This window comes from Cornus florida, unplaced genomic scaffold (assembly GCF_030987335.1).
Source record: "Cornus florida cultivar Cherokee Brave unplaced genomic scaffold, ASM3098733v1 CherokeeBrave_3.0.0_Hap2_Chr06, whole genome shotgun sequence".
Taxonomy (NCBI): domain Eukaryota; kingdom Viridiplantae; phylum Streptophyta; class Magnoliopsida; order Cornales; family Cornaceae; genus Cornus; species Cornus florida.
Window position 1 is genome coordinate 86,543,540 of NW_026775576.1, and position 21,865 is coordinate 86,565,404.

Below are 21,865 nucleotides of genomic sequence, written 5' to 3' on the forward strand. Positions count from 1 at the left end.
TTGAGCAGATGGTGTGTGTGTGTGTGTGTGTGTTTTTTTTTTTTTTGGGCTCTTTGTATATTCCTGTTTTTTTTCTAATAAATTCAACTTACCCAAAAAAAAGAAAGAAATTAGTTGGGGTTATTTCCAACAAGTAGGATTATTCTTTTAAAGTAAATTAAGTTGTCCAAACTCCAAACCCATCCAAAGCTGTAAAAATTAAACCCCAAATCTATAGTATGATATATACACACACATACACGTTACATTTAGATCATATACAACCAAAATAAGATGAGCTTAAACTGTAAAATTAAAAAACATTTTGAGACTAGTCCACCGGCTAACCACAAGACCAATGGGCTCGGTACTAGGCGGCCAACTGGTTAACCAAAGCTAGTGCATTACTAGTGACTTGTGCAACATGAGTTACCCATGCCCGAATTGAGGTCTTAATCCTACCATCCAAGGCCCGACCCGCAAAACCGTCCATGCAAGTGCTCTCATCCGTAAGTGCAGCACTAACCCAAGTCTCCACATTGCTCATGTGCCACAAAAAGTCCGGCCCGTGGGCCTTACCCATGTGCTTGAGCTCCCCTATTGATTTGCTAAGCCGGTCCACACTATCACCTATCTCTTCCAAACAGTCCCTAATTGCTGCATACTCTCTGCTCTTCAATCCCTTGAATTTGGTTAGCTTTGTCACAAACTTTCTGGTGGACTCAGCCCGGGTTAGGCTCACGTTCAGAGCGGTCTGGGCCAGTTGGCGTGGGCTTTTTTGAATGGCTGAGGCGTAGTTTGAGAGAGATTTGACACACAGCGCAGGATAGCGGGTGGCACTGCATGAAGCCTTGATGAAGTTCAACGAGGAGGCGGCCGCAGTGGAGGAGGCCGGCTCCGCCGTGCCGGAAAGGTAAAGGAGGGTGAGGATTAATAGTGGTAGCAAATAGATGGTGGCTCTCGCCATTGTTTTGGACCGTATAAGATATTTGAAGGGTAGAGGAGATAATTTGGAGGTGGCTAAATATTTATAGAGGTCTTGGGAGGCTTATCATATTGTTCTAGAAGAGCCCTTGGCTTTGGCTTTATTCTAATTGGCACCACTTGCGATGCTGTATGTGATTTATGATGAGATTCGATAGTTACTAAATTCAAATTATGAGAAAGAGGTGGTGATTTTCATAACATGACGTTACGACGATAACTAATCATTATTTCACTTTACATTTATAAAATAAAAATAAAAAATGAATTTGGAATGCACACAATTGGATTATAAAACTAAACATAATTGAATCTAACTGTAGAGGATGCTTAATTCCGTTCGGTTTAATTGATTTGATTTTATAACATACTCGTCATTTGAAATAATAAAAGTCGAATAATATATATTGATGAAAGTATATATTGTGGTGTATCCTACTCCTATTTCATAAGTTATATATTCTCTAATGCTTCATGATAAAAAATGAACAAATGTATCGCATAATATACATCCAAATTGGATTCGAAACTTCCCATTACTTGAATGGTGTCGATATACATACTCTAAGAATAAATAATAAAATAAAAAAAGAAACTCGCACTGAATCAAAATCAACCGCTATTTACTTTTTAGAATTGAATCCAAACCGTATTATTGTAAAATAAAAAATGCTATATTTGGCAGATATAGAATTAAAGTTTTAAAATTGAAATTAGTGAAATCGAATAAAAGCAACTTAGTAAATTGGACCAAAATTTTCTCCAACTCTAATTCCAAAGCTATAATTCCATGCCCCATATACAATCTAACTTTATTTATCAATTCTAATGAGTTTTTGCACTTTTAAAAATTATATATAAATATATATATATATATAAGTATATCAAAATAGTTTACAACACTTAGTAACTTTATGCCATATAGTATTGACCTAAGTCAGATAATTCTCTTCAATGGGTGTAACTCTTCTGTTCCAAACAAGCTCCTGCTCTTATATTATATGACTTAATTCTACCATTTTCATGCATATATTCTCAAATTCGCTTCCACTTTATATAATCTAGATATTATCATTCCATCTTATTATTAGGCGTCTAAATGAGAAAAATAGAGCATTTTGCATTGAAAAAAAAAAAAAAAAAACGGAGGTGCGCAAATCACGCATAAATTAAGGGCCGCCGTTGAAACATGTGTATCAGATTACAATAATGATATGATATCATTAAATGCGTAAATATTTGACGTTTTGCTAAAGATGGTGACTCATAATATATATATATATATATATATATATATAACACATAAATTTATTATTAATAAGTCAGTCCTCTAGAATTTCAAACCGGACCAGTCAAAATCAACAGTTATTTACTTTTTTTAGAATTGAATTCAAACTGTATTATTAGGATCAGATTAAATCATATAATGCTATGTTTGCAAATATGAAATTGAAGTTTTGAAGTTAGAATTAGTAAAATTAAAAAAAATAATAATTTAATAAATTAGATCAAATTTTTTTATTCTAATAGCACCACATGTGATGATGTACGCGCTTAGTTGATTCGATTGGTTCTAACAGAATTATTAAAACTATTAAAATTAAACCGAATTGAATCAATTCGGTTTGGTTTAATTGATTTAATTTTATAGTTTTAGACTCTCTTATAAGAGTATTCATATAACATTCTCGTCGTTTGAAATAATAAAAATTGAATATAATATATATATATATATATATATATATATGATGAAAATATATATACTGTGGTGTATCCTAATTCATAAGTTATATATTCTCTAATACTCCGTAATCAAAATTGAACAAATGTATAGTATAATATACATATATATAACGCATAAAATTATTATTAATAATTCAGTCCTCTTGGAATTCAAACCGGACCAATCAAAATCACTGTTATTTACCTATTTAGAATTGAATTCAAATCGTATTATTGTAGAATTAGACTAAATCATATAATGTTATGTTTGACAAATATGAAATTAAAGTTTTGAAGTTGGAATTAATGAAATTGAAAGGAAAAAATAATTTAATAAATTAGACCAAAATTTTCTTTAATTCCATACCCCAAATAAAACCTAACTTTATTTACCAATTCTAAGGAGTTTTTGCACCCTTAAAATAATTGTATACAATACTTGGTAACTTGATGTCATATAGTATTGACACTTCATTTTATTAGGCATCTAAATGAGGAAAATAGAACGAGAAAAATAAGGTGCGCAAATCATGCATAAATTAAGGACTGCCGTTGAAACATGGGTATATAATAACACATTATAATAATGATACGATATTATTAAATGTGTAAATATTCGACGTTTTGCTAATGATGGTGACTCATAACAACCTTAGTCATTGTTAATAGATGTGGAAGATCCGTGGCTGACTCATGCGGGTCCCAACTCACATCAATCTCAAACTTTTCAACAGTCTCAATTTTTTATTAAAAAAAATACATATATCATTCCATTATTGTGTGACACTCAATAATTTGGATTTTAGAGTATGTGCCTTCCAAAAAAAATTTAAAAATACAAATAATTTGTAGTATGTACATCATGCGGGGAACATTTGTGCGTCCAGAGGTTGTACACGTGTCCTGGGCCCTGATTCACAGTTTCAAAGTGTGGGTGCTGGACCCCCACAAATACTGTTTTGGTAATATGTGGCTAGCGCCAATTTAGGATAATTATTTATGAGAGGTTTGGGCCATGTGTGTAGTGATGGTTGCAAAATGGGCTGCTCCAACTTGTAGGGCCCCATGGCTATAGCTATCTGTTCACTACATCACATTTGTAGACCCGGATCCACCTCTACAGTTTGTCTACAATATATCCATTCATCAACGACATCTTAAATTGACAGCTTGTTGCCGACGTAACAAACAATAATATAACACTTAACAAAATATGTTGCATTGAAAATACAAGATTCATACAAGTTAATATTACATCCACATGCAACATACTATTTGGCAATACCATTAAATCGAGAACGCTTTTACATTATTGTTATATTGTCAATTTAATATTATTGTGTAAGTGTTGTATAATTAATTTAAATATATAGAGTATTCTGGAGAGGATTCGATTTTGCATTTTCTTAGTAAGTTCAAAATAAAGTTTGAGATCAAAATGAAGAAAAAATTTGATTATAAATTCAAACAAGTTGTAATAAACGAGTCAATTATGAATTGTTAAGACCTTAGCGTATTTACTTAACAAACAAGTTCGAGTTGAGCACAAGTTGTTGATTAAGAGCTGAATTATTCATTTGCAATCATATTCATGACTATTGCTTGTTGAAATACTTCTAAATGCATTATTTTTACTTAACAAACAAGTTCGAGTTGAGCACAAGGTGTTGATTAAGAGCTGAATTATTCGTTTGCAATCATATTCATGACCATTGCTTGTTCAAATACTTCTAACTGCATTATCAAATTTAATACGTAAATTTATTTTTGTTTTGCAAGTAAAGAGTATAATCAACTTAATAGTCGTAAGCGCTTGCGGGTTTATATTAGTTTTCCAAGTTTGGGGCCTGTCGGCCTCTCTAATTAAATCAAATACATGAATACACAAATAGACATGCACTAAAGATTATTTAGTACACATGGGTCCATTATTTACCTTGGAGAGACGAACTTGGACCATCTACAATTTATTATGAATTAATATTTATTTGTAATTAGTAGCTTCATCACTTGTGAATCAAAGACTGACTACAAGTACTAAGCTTCAGTGAACCCCATATACATCATGTATTGTTTATATATATATATACATATATAAAGAGAGGGAGAGAACAAGGAGAATTTATAACATGTAGTCCCGGCCAATAAAAAGATGACACAAAATAATAACATTTAGTTGCATGCCACCTTTCAATGGTCAACCGAAAGGTAATAATGTCGCAACAACAAGCGAACAAGTAAAACAAATTTTCTTCTATCCAATAAAGATGGATAAATTGTACACTACAAAAGAGAAAAGTACACAAGAATTTGAATAACACTATGATCTTTTCTTATATTGAATAATTATAAAAAATTCTTTTTGACATTGATTTTCTCACATATATCCCAGTTACAAGAATAGTTTTAAATAATTAATTTCCTTAAATATACAAATGACTTACTTGAGCGACAACCAATTTCACTTGGATCAATGGTTTTCTGAGATGCAGGTCCAATTCAACATGTAGATCCTGCTCCATAACATATTACAATTGTTTGGCTAGCACAACCCCTTACATTCTCCTTAAATTAATTAAAAAATTCACATTGTCATAATTTGGTTTGAGGGTTTTAAACCATAGTTGTGTGTTTCAGTCTAACCCTCTCTCTACCATCATTATTCTCACTCTCTCTACATCCTCCAATCTTCCCGCGTTGCCATAAATCTTCATCAAAAGCTCAAAGTTATGCTCATTATCGGACTCCAAGTCAAAAAGACTTTCGGCAGCAATCTCTCCTATGTCCACATTGCCATGAAGATAGCAACCATAGAGCAACGCTCCCCACACGGTTGGACCGGCCTCAAACTCCATTCTCTTCCTCACAATGTCGTAAGCCTTGTCAACGAATCCAGCCCTTCCATAAAGATTCACCATACAAGCATAGTGTTCCATGATCGGACTCATCCCATACGTCTCTATCATAATTGAAAATATCCGCTCACCGTCCTCCACCAAGCCCAAATGAGCACATGCCGATAACAATGACACAAATGTGATGTTGTCTGGCAACACACCGGCACTTTCCATTTGCTGGAAGTAAATGAGAGCTTTCGGATCCTTACAGTGAGCTGAAATTATTGAATTCCAGGACACGACATCCCTTTCAGGCATTTCATCAAACACCCAGCACGCTCGCTCCAAGTTGCCCTGATGAGAGTACACAACAATCAAAGAATTCGCAATAGATAAATTCCATTCCATTCCATGCCGAATAACCCATCCATGAACTTGAGTTCCAAGTTTCAGCGACGACACACCACTGAGAATCGCGGAAATGGCAACCGAGTCAGGCTCATGACCACCATGTAGCATCCGACGAAAGATGTTCAGTGCCTCCACTTGAACACCATGATGAATATAACCTGTAAGCATCGAATTCCATGAAACCAAGTCCTTATCTCCAATCTTGTCGAAGACCTTTCGAGCCTTCACAACATCACCACACTTGGCATACATATCTACAAGCGCATTGAGGACAAACCCATCATCCCAAAAGTCATAACGAACTACATGACGATGAACTTCCTCGCCAATTCGAATAGACCCAAGTCTACTGCAAGCCTTCAACACACGAGGAAAAGTGAACTGGTCAGGTTCAACGCCATCTTCCACCATTTGGAAGTAAAGCGCCAATGCATCTTCATACAGACCCAATTCAGCATACCCTGAGATGAGCGAATTCCACGGAAAAGCCGATGTTTTTCGTTTAGCCATTTCATCAAACACCTGGTGAGCATCTTCGATGTGCCCACACGAAGCGTACAACCTGAGTAGCTTTGATGAGAGGCCAACGTTTTTGCGTAACAAGTTTTTGGGTATTAGGCGGTGAATTCGTATACCATGGTCTATGGCTTGCAAGCGAAAGCATGTCTCAAGAAGAGAAGCAAATATATGGGTCTCTACTTCAATGCCATTGTCGATGGATGACTCGAGGTCGTCGACGACAGCATCAAGGGCTTGGAGTTTTGTTTTGGGGTAGGGTTTTTGGTTGATCAACAGTGGGGTTGGAGATGATTTTGGGAATGAGAGTTTGTTTTTCTGATTTGGATGACTTTGTTTTTGTTTTTTTTGTTTATTAGTAGTTTTGCTCTTGAGAGAAGAGTATAGAGTGGACGAAGAGATGGTGTGGAAGTTTGGAGATTGCAATGTGATGTCCATTTTATAAGAAGAAAGAAAATGGTTTGTTGCTTTACGTTCAAGAATGGAAGCTTTTCTTGTGTTGAAGGAATGAGAAAATGGTTCGCCAGACACCAGGCCGCCGCCCAGAACTCCTGACAGTATCGTTCTCTAGGTTGGAATCGCGCGCGAAGTTTCCAGTCGCAAGCCTTGCATTTGTGCTGGGTGGATGCCCAGCAGATAATCAATTGAGTGATGCGAAGAAATGAAAGAACTATACATATCACAGGACCAAAAAATCAAAAAAACAAAAAGCTGAGTACATTAATATAAGGTTGCTTCTGCCTACACCAAAGTGGTACAAGGGGGTAAACCGGCTACAACCATACAGCTTAGTAGTCCTTATCTACTCCTTTCGTCCCAAAATAGTAATTGCTTTAAGGACTGTAACTCACAATTTGAGACCAAAGCTCTCTATTTTGGGATGGAAGATGTAGATATTATTGGCGAAGTCAATACCCGAATTGAACTATTGACAACAACTTGTGGCCTTACTAAGATTGTGATGCTCATGTGACACATACATACAGTTATTATTAACCTTCTCTTTTTCCTTTTATTTGCCACGCATTCCATGAAACAAAAAATATATATATATATTTAAAATAACCAAGATGTTAGGCAACCACACAAATGAAATGAAATCAAATTTCTTTCTCAATGGCATCTAATGTCTGAACATAGCCTCTGGAAATGTTCCCTCGTATGCATGTTGTAAGGAGATTACACCTAGGTACTATTGGTGAAAATATCAAATAGTATTTTTGCCTTTTTTTTTAAGGCTTTACAGATAGGCAATGGAGCCAAGTGAGGCATGATTTTCATTACAACTTAGGTTACATACATTGACCGTCAACTGTTAATGCAGAATGGGAAAAAGATGGGGGTTTAAAAAATATAAAATCTGTTACACAATAGACTAGTAGGTGATTTCATGCATCGTTGGATTTCTTGAGGAAAAACTGATTAACCTATAATCAGCATTGCAGAAACCAACATGAGTAGCATGATATTGCAAGCCAGAACCCGAATACTACAGAGCCTTTTTCTTATCCTCAACTCATTGAGCTTAATTTCAAATAATCACCCCCTGCCAAACAACATCAATAGGAATGGTTTTAATTAGTTACTTTTATAAATAAATAAAAAATTAAAACAAAAAAGAAGAAGAATAAGGAGGAGGTTGTAGTTATGCTATAAAGAGTCAATTCCATTTGCCAAACTTTATATATATACAACTCAACTCAACAACACCTTTTTTTCCCAAATACCGAACTTTATATAAAAAATTAAATAAAAAATACACCTACAAAAGGAATGAACACTTTTAGCCCAATGAACTCCCTTCCCATTGAATGAAAGCAATCATTTCAGGAGTAAAACCATAGAGACGTGGGAATGAGAACCCAGCTATACTTTAATCTTTAAGGAACTGAAATATAAAAACGAAAAAACTTTATGCTGTCACACTTGTTTGCAAGCAGTTGATTTGTTCAATTCACATAAACAGATAAATTTGAGATCAATGTTTCCTTTCAAGTTTATATTGTTAATATACTCAAGACCTGAACAAATAACATTTCAATTTTTATTTAAAATACATAAATAAAAAAAATATATAAATAAATAAATAATAAAAATAAAAAAATAAAATAAAAAAGAGAGAGAAAAATGAACATCCAGTGGGGAATTTTATATTCCTCATGAATTGTATCTAAGTTTCTTCTTCTTCTTTTTCCCCAGGGTATTATATGTAAAAGTTTTGTTATACTATAGTGCAAATGAGCCCCCTAGGAGGTTATTACCATTTGGCTAATATATATAGACAATTCATGACTTGATATTGGCAATATACTTGATACAATTTTTACTGATTTTGACAGAAGAATAAATAATTTATCAGATTGATCTAATATAAAGAAGAAATCCTGTCTGAGAAGTTTGAACTATTAAGAGGAATGATTGAGTGAAAAGCGAAAACATGTATTGAGATGTATGAGTTTCTAATGGCACTAGGTTTGAATAAGTAAACAGCACAATCAGTGCGAATATAGCTAGGGATGGAGATTACAAAGTCTTAACCATATGCCAAGAAGGCAGCGTCTGGTGCACCCAGATCTAATGCAAAGATAAACAAGATTGACTCGATCAGAAAGAAACATGAAAACTGTGGTATGTTTAATCTATAAGTTGGTGTCATTGACTATAAAAACAAATATATTTGCATATCTGACGATAATATAAACTGAAAAACACAGCCACAACAGTAAACTTATTTACCAGAAAACATACCTCATAGGCTCATATGAAGCAAAAATTGGGCGAACTTGTTCAAAAATCTCATCTGTTGTTCCCACAGCATTGATCTGCAAGCATTAATTTCCATTAGCAGTTTACAGTCATCAAAACACATATTTTTTTTAGAAAATGCGAGAACAAAGAAACCTCAAATGGAACTGAATTGATATCAACAGAATAAAAGAGCAAACAATATATAAAAGTGTATTAGAAGTGCTTAAAAAAAAGTTATCAAACATCTGTAATTAAGGTCAATAATGTTCCTACAAAACTACAAACATTCATATCAAACACACCCACAAAAAATTAAATAAAGAATCAACAGTACTATAATTCAACCTTTGAACTATGTAATAGTAACAAGACACAAAAATAATTCTCATTAACAGGATGATAATCGTAGTTCAAGGCTAAGTGAATGAATACCGTATAAAGCTTCCCTTTCGCAGAGTAGTAGTTGATAACAGGAACATTCAAAGTTGTAAACACTTTGAGACGTTTCTTGATTGTCTCAATATTATCATCCACTCGCCCCTAAGTCAAAAGAACATTACACTTTATGCCCGGGGGAAAAAAAGGTTCTTCTAGTGCTATGATTATTTATAAAAATTATGAATAAAACACCTGATTACGACTTAGCACTCGTTTCACCATCTCCTCTTCAGGGCAATCAAAGAAAAGCACATTGTTTGGTTCTGCTCCTATCTTCAATAGAAACCATCAAGTATTACTTTGTAGAAGCAGTACAATAAAGCTACTATTGCAAATTATTTGGATTAATAGTAGAACTGTTGCTGCTATATCTCATTATAATAATGGGACCCTTAGTCCTTGCAACGGTTTTACAAAACTTTATATCAATTTTATACAGAATAATAATTGGAAGGAATGGGAGGTGGAAGGATGGAAGAGGTATCCCTAGGGAAGGGAGGCCTTCACTGCTTTTGTTTGGTTAAAACAGAAGGAAGAGAATGGGTATTACATGATTTTACCATTGTATCCTTATTCCTTATATACTAAAAAAGGGTATTTTACAAGGGTAGAAATTAGAAAGGAGCTTCCTTTCCCTTCCCCTTTCCCATCTCCTGCACCATGGAAAGACACCTTTCCAATCCCTTATTCCCTCCCGCTCCTGACACCCATGGACCATGGTTCACTGAAATCATGTTTGAAACTAATATGCAGTATAATGAATATCCCATTAAATACTACTTTTAAACATAACAGAGAAGAACAGCATAAGGAAACCTGGTTTCCATAAACCATGTCACGGAAAATGAGAAAGACTCACAATACTTTCATATTTAATGCGGTTCTCTTCACTTCGTGGAAAACCATCAATGAGGAATTTATCATTTTTACTTGATTCAATTGCCCTTTGGATCAGTTTGACCGTCACTTCTGAAGGAACAATTTTTCCATCTTTTATCGTGTTGAGAATCATGGTGCTGAAATAACATTTAAAATCATCAGAAAAACATCAAACAATTTTTCCTTGCAGAATATTTCATAGTTACCCATTCTCACTGTTAGAAGATATCTCCTTCCTTAAAAGATCTCCAGCACTTAAATGTGTAAAACCAAAATTCTCAACAAGCTTTGCACATTGTGTACCCTTGCCACTGCCGGGGCCTCCTGAAAGCATAGGACATAATTAATAAGCATAATAGTAGTATTATTGCAACTTGCAAGAAATAATTATGACAGACCTTTTACAGAGTCATCATTATGCATAATTTAGGTGCATACATTTGTTCCTAATCAAATGGAAGGAATTTTTTGGAAAGGATAACATAGTACATAAAAGCTTTATTACCTGGACTTGGGTACGTGTATCAAATGCACGTGTGTCTACATGCCGGACCTCCGCAAACCCAAATCTTAGGATATGGGAATATGTGACAAAAAGTTGGACATGGGTACGTAGACATGTACTACGCATTTAAATACTTTTTTTTTTTTTTTTTGTAATAATATATCAATTTTTACTCAATTAAATTTGAATTGGTACTTTCTCCATCAGAGTTATCGTGAAATAACATCTATAATAAGTAGTCTTGGACAGTTTATTTGTGAAAAAGTGTGTGTTTAGCCAAAAACAGACCAAACCTAAAAATATGTTACTGTAGTTCTGCATTTGTTTTGTATGAAAGATAAAATAATAAAATAAAATAAAATAAGCACAAGATATGCCTAAATGACGACGAGTGAGTGACCATACAAGCAAAAAAATAAACAATATATGAATCTTGCATTATCAAATTTTTAGGCACTGCTCAATCAGTAACTGTAAAGTAGGAGAGTAGAAGGTGGCTCGGGTGGGGTAGGTTCTTACACGCTTTGTTTTTGCATATGATATTTTAAGACAATAAAAATGATATATCAACAGTATAATCTAAACCAAAAGTCAATAAAACAACCATAAACGTAGCACAATTACTAAAGATCACTTAAGCAAGGTTATTACCCAAGACAAAAGTTATATATGGGGTTCTCTCTTTAGGGGAGACTACACCTTTTGCCTGCAGCCAAAAATAAACTTAATATAAATAATTCACCTGAACCTTGCAAAACAAGGGCAGGCAACACTGGGAACTAGCCATAAATAACACATTGCAACCTAGAATAACCATCAAATGAGAAAGTGATATGAAATAATGTGCACAACAAGTTAGAGAATTCATATTAATATGGGGTGGGTTTGGTTTGAAGTTTGAACAATGGCTCAAATATGATTCAAAGAGACCTAGCTAAGCCATTACTTCAATACAAAATCTGGAAAACAGCAGGAACTGAATGAATTATACGCCTGAACAATATAATAAGACATGGTCTTAAACACGAAACTTGTATACAAAAAAGGTCCTAAATCATTACTTTTAAAAAGTTAAATGGCAATAAGGAACCAGTTAATGGAACAACAATGATTGAAGTGGTTTAAGTTGACAACAAGGACAATGAAAAGGCCAATAAAATGTTTGTCTAAGGCTGCGAGAGAACTCACCCATGACCTATGATTCAACATGTAATCCTGTATAAAGCAGAATGGTGAATCTAATAATAGACAAGTCCAAATAGTTAAAGTAGGGTCACAGTTAATTTGAGATAAGTATAAATAGGGTTGTCTTGTGAAAACTGTGTCAGAGACTCAAAGGAAACATTACACGCACGATACGCAATAAATGAACATTTCTTAACAGGCCACTATTACTTCCAGAAGATTTAGCAAAGGGAGTCAAATTTGCTGGCAAAGTAGATATGTACAAACAATGTCATGATTGGAATACTCTGCCGCATTACCTTGAATGTAACAAGGGATTTTCATCACTTAACTTCTAGGAGAATAACAAGAAGCATCTACATACCGGTTTCAGTATTTCTGTACTGTATACTTTTCCAATATTCAATCCATAGAATGTCTGCATCAGTAACAGATAAAAATTAAATAATGAGTATAGTTTGCCCTTTAATGTCTATAGCCTTAAAAAAGACAAACAATAATATAAAATGTGTGTCAGAATACCACAAATATCTTCCATGGATCCCTTTTCTCTCCAAATTTGAGTGTACCATTAAAACTAGAACTTGGTTGCAATTACTTTTTATACATTATAAAACCATGCACCATCAGCAAGAAGCCAGATTGAAGGTCGATCATCTACTTCTTCTCATTCTCATTTATGTTATAAACTGGTTGAGAACTCGTAAGTAAACCATATTTTAATGGCATTGTTGCATTTTTATGGACATGGAGATTAGGAACTGCATGAAGAAGTGTCAGGACACATAACTATAGGTACTGTAGCGAGACTCTCCGATAAGATCAGAAATTAGAAAGAAATAATACACAGTATTCCTGCATGAATTTAACCAATACCTAAGAATTAGAATTTCATTAATAGCATGCACTTAAGGTGTCGGTTTATGATAATGAACAATCAGCAAGGCTTTACCATAGACCAATCAAAAGGAAGAGTAGTTTACCTAGAAGGTATGCAACAAAGAGGCCAACCAAAGCTTACATGGGATGAAGCAATTAAAAATGAATTTCAAAAAATAAATTTAAGAAAAGACACCAGTGTATAGTAGGAAAGAATAGAAAAAGAGAAGTCATGTCACTACAAGAAAAGTGGTTATTAACCATGGGCTTTTTACTACGGGCCTGCATAGCCCGTGGTAGAAGTCACTTTCTACCACGGGTCCAAAAAGCCCGTAGTTAAAAGTTCCCTTTCCACTACGGGCCCGTATAGCCCATGGTAGAAAGCTAATTCTACCACAGGGTATACAGACCCGTAGTAGAAAGGAAACTTTCTACTACGAATTAGGCCCGTGATAGAACCTTATATATCTACTACGGGCCAAGCCCATTGTAGAAAGTGAAAAAATTTCAACTCCAAAGTTACCCGCTAAAATTATCACTACAAGAAAAGTGGCGGGATTTTTTTGTTTTGCTTTATCCTACTTTCACGAGGATATAGTGGAATCCTCGTGGAAAAACATTTTTACAAGGTTCAGAAGCCCTCGTGACTATTTACACCCAAATTATTCATTTAAGGGATATTTTTTGAGGGATTTTTTGTCCCATGAATAAGCTATAAAACTTCTCCCCAAAATTTTTCACTTCCATGCCAAACTGATTTAGGCACATTTAAAGTTACACTTTAAAAATATATATGGAAAAAAATAAAAAATAAAAATAAAAATAATCTCAAAGGACAGATCAGCGATACACATTTCTGTGTAGCAGTAGAGGAGCGACGAAGACCAACGCGCAGCGACTCAGCGAGCGAGTTCAGAAATTGAAGTTGATTGAGTTCTACCATCGAGCGAGTATGAACGAAGGTGCCTTGTTATAGTCGCCTGTGATTTTCATCATTCTATTTAACCCTTTCTCTCTGATTTTCATCATCAATAAGCCCCAATCTCCATCTATCTCTGGGGCTAGCATTCTAAACTTTTTCACAAGTTTTTCTCTATATCTATGCATTTTTATGCAAATATGTTTGTGTGCATATGTATTTATATCTATGTGTTTGTTTATCAATGTGAATTGATTCGTGATTGTTTCATTTGAGGAATCGGGATTCATCGAATACAATTTTGAGTTTAGTGCTGGGCAGAGGAGTTAAAGAATAGGTTAGGGTTTTCAATTTTCCTGATGTATTTATGAAATTGGAGTTAGTCTGTGATTTCTCTTATGAAATTGGGGTTAGGGTTTTCATTGAATTGTCTTATAATTTACTGAATTTGTCTAGTAGCTGTGGATCACCAAATTTGTCTTCATGTGATTTGCCTTTTGTTAATTCTTGCTTTTTTATTCATTGGCTGTAAGCTGTCACAACTTTTATAAAGTCATGGTCTCTTACTGGAATGGGTTGATCATTGCTCCCTCTCTGCGATTCGGTATTATTCGATCCTTCATGCTACGGAGACCGATTTCTTGTTGTTCCAAATCCAACTAGAGTTTTTCATCTTTATCCTATTAAAAGTTCTACAATATAAAAACTTAGTATTAAGTAAAATTACTTGTGATATATTACCTAGGTCCAGGGAAGTCCATGCAACTAATAATTTATCCAAATTCAGTCTAAAGGCTATGTTCACTAAGGTCTCTCTAAGCTTCCTTAATGTATGCTTCAAGTTAATACTTAATTTGAAATCAAGCTCAAATTAACCATTTTTTTCCAGAGACCAATACATAAATCTGTCTGCAGAAGCCCTATAGCCATCATTCAGTTTATCTCATTTCTTAATTATTCATCCTTTTGTTTGTATAATTGAATGAAGCATATCTTGATTTCATTTGTTGGAATACTACTCTTGTCTACCATAAGGAGTAAGTTTAAATAAGAATTTGAAGCTTGAACTCTGATTAGACTTGGGACATGTGACTATATATACAACATGCTCTTCAATTTACTCCATAGAGTTGGATGCAAAAATTTTCTACCTGTTGTAAATTGGTGTGATCAGATGTCAACCAACGCAACAAGCTATAGACAACTCCCCTTATGGATGTTGAACCTACTTGTGCTTTACCTTTGTGTTGATATCAAACTTACAATTTCATAATCTCCTACTTAAGGGAAGAGGAGGAACATAAGCTGGAGCTGCAGCTCAAGTAATAGATTCTGTATTTATAATGTGGAGTTTCAAATAAAAATGATACAAGTATTCTCTTAAATGGTCTATAAAGAATATTTTGAAGATAATTGTGGATTGTCATATAATCCAGATAATTATTTTCAGGGCAAAGTCTTCAAAAGACTTCAATTCAGCCTAACTCTTACTTATATTATTTTTGGAATAGGAAAATGCTAAATAAAGCAACGGAGTTAGTTTCTTTTTGACATTGGTAACTGAAGGGTGAATAAGATTTGTTTTAGTTGTTACTGAGGTCAGCGGGGCGATGGAAAAAGTACATGTGCCGGTGTAGGCGCCGACAACACTGCTGGTGATTTTTACAACAATTTCAGATGGCAAGAGGTATATATGTTCTTTAGAAATCCATTTATCTCTATGGACAACAAATTCTATCTCTCTTTCCTATGTTTTCTTTCTAGTGAAATGGGAGTCTGGAAATATAATGTTTTAATTTAACAATTTTGTACATTATTTATTGTTTATTTGTTAGTTTGGTTTCTAATAACAGTATTATTCATTGGTTCTATTTTGAGTTTCAGGTCAAATATACTTGGGCATTTGACGATTGACTATGTTAAAGGAAAAATTAGTTGATTTGCATAATGGGTGTTTGATGAAATGGGTAAGTTGGTACTATTACTTTTGTAAAATCTACTATTTTTTCAGTAAATTTTAAACAGTTGTCTTAGTTTTCTTTTCTAGATGTTGGGTTCTCTAATCTTAGCCACTCACTTGCCCCTCTCGGCTGCTCACGATCCTCGGAATTCAATGAACACTCTCCTATTAGGAAGACACAGAAGTCTATTTTTGGTGTGAGAATTAATAAGATAATGGGTGTGTGTGCTTGCTTTAATTACTTTCTCAAAATAAAAATTAAAAATAAGGTCATAACGCTAAAACAAAGATATAACATCTAAGATTGTCAAATGATTGGAAGATTTTTCAAATTTTCTCTTATTTTCTTTCTTTCTTAGCTTATGCTTCACCATTGGACTCCCCACCTTTGTCTCCAACTAGCATTTCTTGACAATCCAGGCATTCAGATTAGTCCCATGCGAGGAATATATTACTTTGTACACCAAACTGAATTCAAATAACTCTATTTCGGAAAGTAACTAGAAGGTCTACTTTAGAGAGGGAAATGATTTCCTTGGACAAATTGGATTTAGTAGCTAGAAGTTCTTCAAAAAGTAGAATTTTTAACTAAATTCTGAATCTAGTCTTGTGTACAAACAAATTGTAGTGTGTAATTGTTTTTCTTTTTCTTTTTCTTCCTATTGGCTAAAGTGAACGGTTTGCCACTTTTTTCCTATCTGCAAAGAGCTGCAACATAGCAATTTATATATTAAGGACATTTTATTATATTTATTTGTGCTGCAACTAAAGAAGATAGAAAATGATTTGATTTTTTCCGAAAAGTAGCCATTAACATATGATATGATTTTTTATATTTTTGTTGACATTACATTTGTAAAATAATTTTTCTGACAGGATCCATTATCACCAGTTCATTAGGAGGAGAAGGATTAGAATCTTAATTGTTCTAGTCTACAACAAAGGTCAGATACTCTACTTCTTCTTTTCCATTATCACCATGGCAATGCATTCTATGTATAAAAAGTTGAAGATTGTTTTCCCTTGCAAAGTGTGTGATGTGCCTATGTATGAACTTGTGTGCGTGGCTGGGTGTAGTGCAATGCATTCACATATAAAATAAATAAATGTAGCTGCATTGGATTTTTTTTGGCTTGATTTTCCATTTGATTATCGAGAAAATGTTGGAAAAGAAAGCTAATTTGGAACAAAAATATGGGCCCATGTTTTGTGTTTCTCTGCTGTATGGATATTGTTTGGATAAATCATCATCTTAAAGCCATGTAATTGAATTGAGTTCAGAAAAATGAAGAATTTTGTTTTCTAGTGCCACAAAGAGAATGCAATGCCTATGTATGAACTTGTGTGCGTGGCTGGTTGTAGTGCAATGCATTCACAGATAAAATAAATAAATAAATAAATGTAGCTGCATTGGATTTTTTTTGGCTTGATTTTCCATTTGATTATCAAGAAAATGTTGGAAAAGAAAGCTAATTTGGAACAAAAATATGGGCCCATGTTTTGTGTTTCTCTGCTGTATGGATATTGTTTGGATAAATCATCATCTTAAAGCCATGTAATTGAATTGATTTCAGAAAAATGGAGAATTTTGTTTTCTAGTGCCACAAAGAGAATGCAAATATTAAGTCCTTTTGATTTTCCTACTCTTTCTCTGGAATGAATGAAGAATAATAGTTTTTTTTTTTTTTTTTTAAAAATTTGATTACAAATTTGTGAATGCTTAGAACTGGGCTGTGTATTGACTGAGGTTTCAGGTTTAGGGATTAATTGTTTATTCAGCTCATAGAATTGAACATCTTTGATTTACTTCTCTGTCTTTTGTTTTCTTTTGAACATTGGTTTGACTCATACAAGAATTTATGAAGAAACTAACAGAATATGGCTAGTCTCAGAACTCTCAAGATGAATATTTCAGTAGCTTGTGTAAATGCAATCTTTCATAGTGCATCACTTATTATCTTGTGGTCAATTAAGCATAGCCTGATAAACCTGTCACAAATGAATTATAAGACGACACTAAATTTAAGAGATGAATTCCACTATCTCAATCAAGAAATACTACACACTGAAGAACTGATCCCTCAGTTGGAGAAGTGCTACGATATTGGAATCTATATGATGGGTCATGTGAAAAGCCAGTGATTTAGGTCGTTTTCTTGTTTGTGGGTGATAATAATTTCTATTTGATTCATAAATGACAATCTTGTTCTTTCCATTTTGTTAGTAGCATACTGAATTTGAGACTTGTGTGATGCATCTAGATAATTGCTTGGATTTTGTACCATGAAAAATGAGGTGGTGTTTTTGACAAGTGCAGACTGAAACTCAAGTGCTAGGTTTAGAAATTGTTCGATAGAAGTGCTAGGAAATTGATGATGAAACTTTGCAAAAATCAGATTATGAGCACTTCACCCTGACCTACTTGAATCAAAATTCTATCAAGAAAGGGAACAGTGGTGGACAATAAAACATGACTTAATTTTTATTTTTAGTTGTTAAACATGTTATCTGTCTGGAAATGTATCACTCAAGCATAAGTCATGGAGCAACGTACATAAATTGAGGTTCAGGGAGAGGAGATGTGGTTGTGGTATTACAGATTCAATAAAAATTACAAAAAGAAAGATAGGCTATACCATGTCTATCCAAATCAAACTTGTGAGAATTGTGCACTGTACTTTGTGGTGATATTGTTGCTTGAGCAAATCATTAAATTGTATGATTTTTTTAAAAATGTTTCTGTTGTAGTTGAGAAGTTGCATACCTGCACTTTTCTTTGTGGTTCTATTTGAATATACGAGTTGCACATTTGTTATTTTCTAAGAGGTTACTTTTTTATGTGATAGGGAAAAATGTAACGGCTGGATTTAGTTTCTTTCTACGCGTTGTACAGTGAATGAAGATGGTTGGGCAAGCTTGGCGGTGCTACTTCTTTTTGCAATCTTTTGTTAGCACTTGGTTTTCTTTTTTTTAACAACGATGGAGACTTTATACTCCAAATTATTCAATGAATGTTTTGGATTAATTTTTGGTGATTGTTGTTCTTTTTTTAACAATGATGGAGACTTTGTACTTCAAATTATTTAATGACTGTTTGGGATTAATTTTAGGTGATTGTTGTATATATATGCCTTTGGCTGCAATTTGGTTGTGTATGTGGAGCAGGATATGAGTGATATATGTTGTTGGATGACAGGTTACCCATTTAATATATATATATATATACACACACACTTTATACCATGGGCTTAATGTGAGGTAGAAACTATCACATTAATTTTACCACGGGCTTGAACCGTGGTATTATAAATATTTTATACTATATTCAACTACGGGCACAAACCATAGTAATAAAAGGACCTTTCTACTACGGGCGGTTCCTGTGGTACAAAATTAACTTTCTACCACGGGCAATGCCCGTGGTATCAAACGGACTTTCTACTACGGGCAATACTCGAGCCATGCCCGTGGTATAAAATGAACTTTCTACTACGGGCAATACCCGGGTCAAGCCTGTAGTATAAAAGGTACTTTCTACTGTGGGTCATGGCCGTAGTATAAAAGTAACTTTCTACTACGGGTATGGACCGTAGTAGAAATCCATTCAGAAAAGACTACAGGGAAACTACTACAAACTACTACGGGCGAAAACCATGGTATAATGCTTTTTTGCCCGTGGTAAAAGGCCATTTTTTTTGTAGTGTGTGGCAAACCCAGCCGTATGGGACAGGCAAGGATGAAGATGACTTTGAATTAATCAAATTCCAGGAACAGTGAAAGGCAAACTTTATTGATCGCGGTGACCAAAATTCATTGATTTGAATGTTAATTTCTCTAAAGGCTACCAAATTTGATAAGGCACTAGAAATGCACAAGTTTCCCACCCATCCTCCAGACACGTACATATATGATTATATGAGCTTCATTATATGCTAAAGTTTATTGCATTTTCCGTTTTCCATATCGGATTCTACCTATTAAAAAGAAATTGAAAAACTAATTTATCTACCCTTATATTAAGAGAATAATTTACGTTGCATGATGGTTTGGTTCGGCGTGTAAATTATATAATCAATTGAAATTCCTTTTTGACTATATCCGCTTTTTCAAGCATTCCGAGAGTGCCATTCCCTTCCATCAAGTGGCTCAGACCTATTCCTTCTCATTCCGATTTAGAGGTGGCAATCAAAAGCTTCACAGGCGAACCAGCAGCTATTAAGGTCGCTGGGGATGGGTCCTAAATCAAAGAAAAATTTAAGATGCAAAATACTCCTTTTCTTCTCCCTCATTTTCTCGGCAACCAAACAGAGAAATATTATCAATTCGTCTAAGAAAAGTAATTTGGCGATTAAAGTTGCGTAAAGGAGACTACGAGAGGTTTCGTAAAGTGTTCAAATGAGACTTGGATTTGAAGTCTTAAATCACAATCAAACAGAAAACAAACAACGTAAAGAAGAGAAAGTGATTGCATGAGATCGGATCCATACCTGGTTAAGAGGGGACGATTTGGATGAAGAAATCTGTTGTGACAATGAAGTCAGACGCCTCCACATCTCTGCCTCTCTCTCTGTTTCAAAAAATAAATTGGTTTGTTAATGGTTTGGCAGTTTCACACAGACATTTCGTCGAACACTATATGCTTTATAAAAAATTGAGGGCGTGGAGTAATTCCCTTTTCGCGGTTGTGTACTCCTCTACTGTCCCGTCAGCCTAGTGAGCATCCAATGGGAAAATTGTATCACGTGGAACTGTCTCGTGGTAAACTCTCTCTCTGTCCCTGTATATTATCGTCCGCTCAAAGGAGTTTTTTCTATAAAAAAAATAATAATAATATTTTTAAGGAGCTATAATTCAATAGTGGTAGTATGTAGTAACAGTGGAATGTACTTCTCATATGCAGACTATTTTGGTTAACTTTTTAAATGCTGCTACATACTTCTATTATTGTTATTATTTTTTTTTTAATACTCTCTTATATCTTAAAATGTTCTAATTAATGTTTGAAACATATATGGGAATAAAAAGTTCTGACCATTGTTTGACAAATCAATGGCAACCAAATAAAATAAAAAAATGACAGCTAGAGTTTATTTTTTTGGAATGATATTTATGCAACTCTAGCGCATTTAGGGTCAGTTTGGTGCAATGGAAAAGGGTGGAAACAAAAAAATTAAAACAAAACCCATACATACAAGTTAGCAGTTGCAGAGGGGGGGAGCTTGCTTGAGAGTTGAGAGACAGCGGCTGAAGCTTGCGAACGGCGAACCCGAACTGGAACAACAGCGGGCGACGGAAACTGAAAGATATGGGTTTTGATTTTTGGAACAATCTGAAATGATATGCCGATATGGGTTTTGATTTTTGGAACAATCTGAAATATATGGGTTTTGAGCAATCTGAAATGATATGCCGGTAATAGGATTTGAATTTTTGATTCTTGCAGACAGATAGATAAACTGAAATATATGGGTTTTGAACTTCTGATTCTTGTCGATTTTGAAGTTTGCAGTTGCAGAGAGAGAGAGAGAGAGTTAAAGTTCAGAGTTGAGAACGATACTTGAGATGGAGGCGATTGGGGAGGCTGAAATTATTTGCCCTAAAAATAGTATATATTTTTTCTGGTGGCCCATCATCCATGGGCCTAAGGCCCATAAAATTATTTTTTTAATATAAAAAAGTATAATAAATTTACTAAAATACTTTTCTTATCTTTTCTTTCTTTCCCCTATGATCGTTATCTTTTTTTTATATTTTTTTTTCTTTGTTAATTAACCAATACCATAGAAGTTAAAATTATTCTTCTCTTCTCTTTACTTTCACTCATAATTAATATTATCCTTTTTTTTCGTTCCCACAGTACCTAACATAGCCTTTGATTGTTTTATTATGTGTTGTCTAAAGAA

The 21,865-nt window shown here is 34.1% G+C and overlaps 3 protein-coding genes across 5 annotated transcripts; all 3 read right to left on the reverse strand.

The window, feature by feature from the left end:
* Positions 1–192: 192 nt before the first annotated feature.
* LOC132312578 (21 kDa protein-like) lies at positions 193–993 on the reverse strand. The gene has a single exon (XM_059810995.1). The coding sequence runs from the start codon at positions 944–946 to the stop codon at positions 350–352; it is 597 nt and encodes a 198-aa protein (XP_059666978.1). The 5' UTR covers positions 947–993; the 3' UTR covers positions 193–349.
* A 4,028-nt stretch (positions 994–5,021) lies between these two features.
* On the reverse strand, positions 5,022–7,306 carry LOC132312575 (pentatricopeptide repeat-containing protein At4g25270, chloroplastic). The gene has a single exon (XM_059810991.1). It carries the CDS (start codon positions 6,885–6,887, stop codon positions 5,319–5,321), a length of 1,569 nt encoding a protein of 522 aa, XP_059666974.1. The 5' UTR covers positions 6,888–7,306; the 3' UTR covers positions 5,022–5,318.
* Positions 7,307–7,539: 233 nt separating this feature from the next.
* Positions 7,540–21,546, reverse strand: LOC132312576 (probable UMP-CMP kinase 2). 3 transcript variants are annotated; one of them, XM_059810994.1, is made up of 10 exons: positions 21,155–21,546; positions 20,450–20,529; positions 12,569–12,622; positions 11,671–11,725; positions 10,721–10,838; positions 10,495–10,651; positions 9,828–9,908; positions 9,630–9,737; positions 9,198–9,271; positions 7,540–7,995 (listed from the first exon to the last, which is right to left on the reverse strand). In XM_059810994.1, the coding sequence occupies exons 2-10, from the start codon at positions 20,513–20,515 to the stop codon at positions 7,989–7,991; spliced, it is 720 nt and encodes a 239-aa protein (XP_059666977.1). In that variant the 5' UTR covers positions 20,516–20,529; positions 21,155–21,546; the 3' UTR covers positions 7,540–7,988. The 3 variants fall into 3 exon arrangements, with proteins under 3 accessions (XP_059666977.1, XP_059666976.1, XP_059666975.1); XM_059810993.1 differs by having other exon boundaries at positions 20,450–20,739; XM_059810992.1 differs by having other exon boundaries at positions 20,450–20,772.
* Positions 21,547–21,865: the final 319 nt, after the last annotated feature.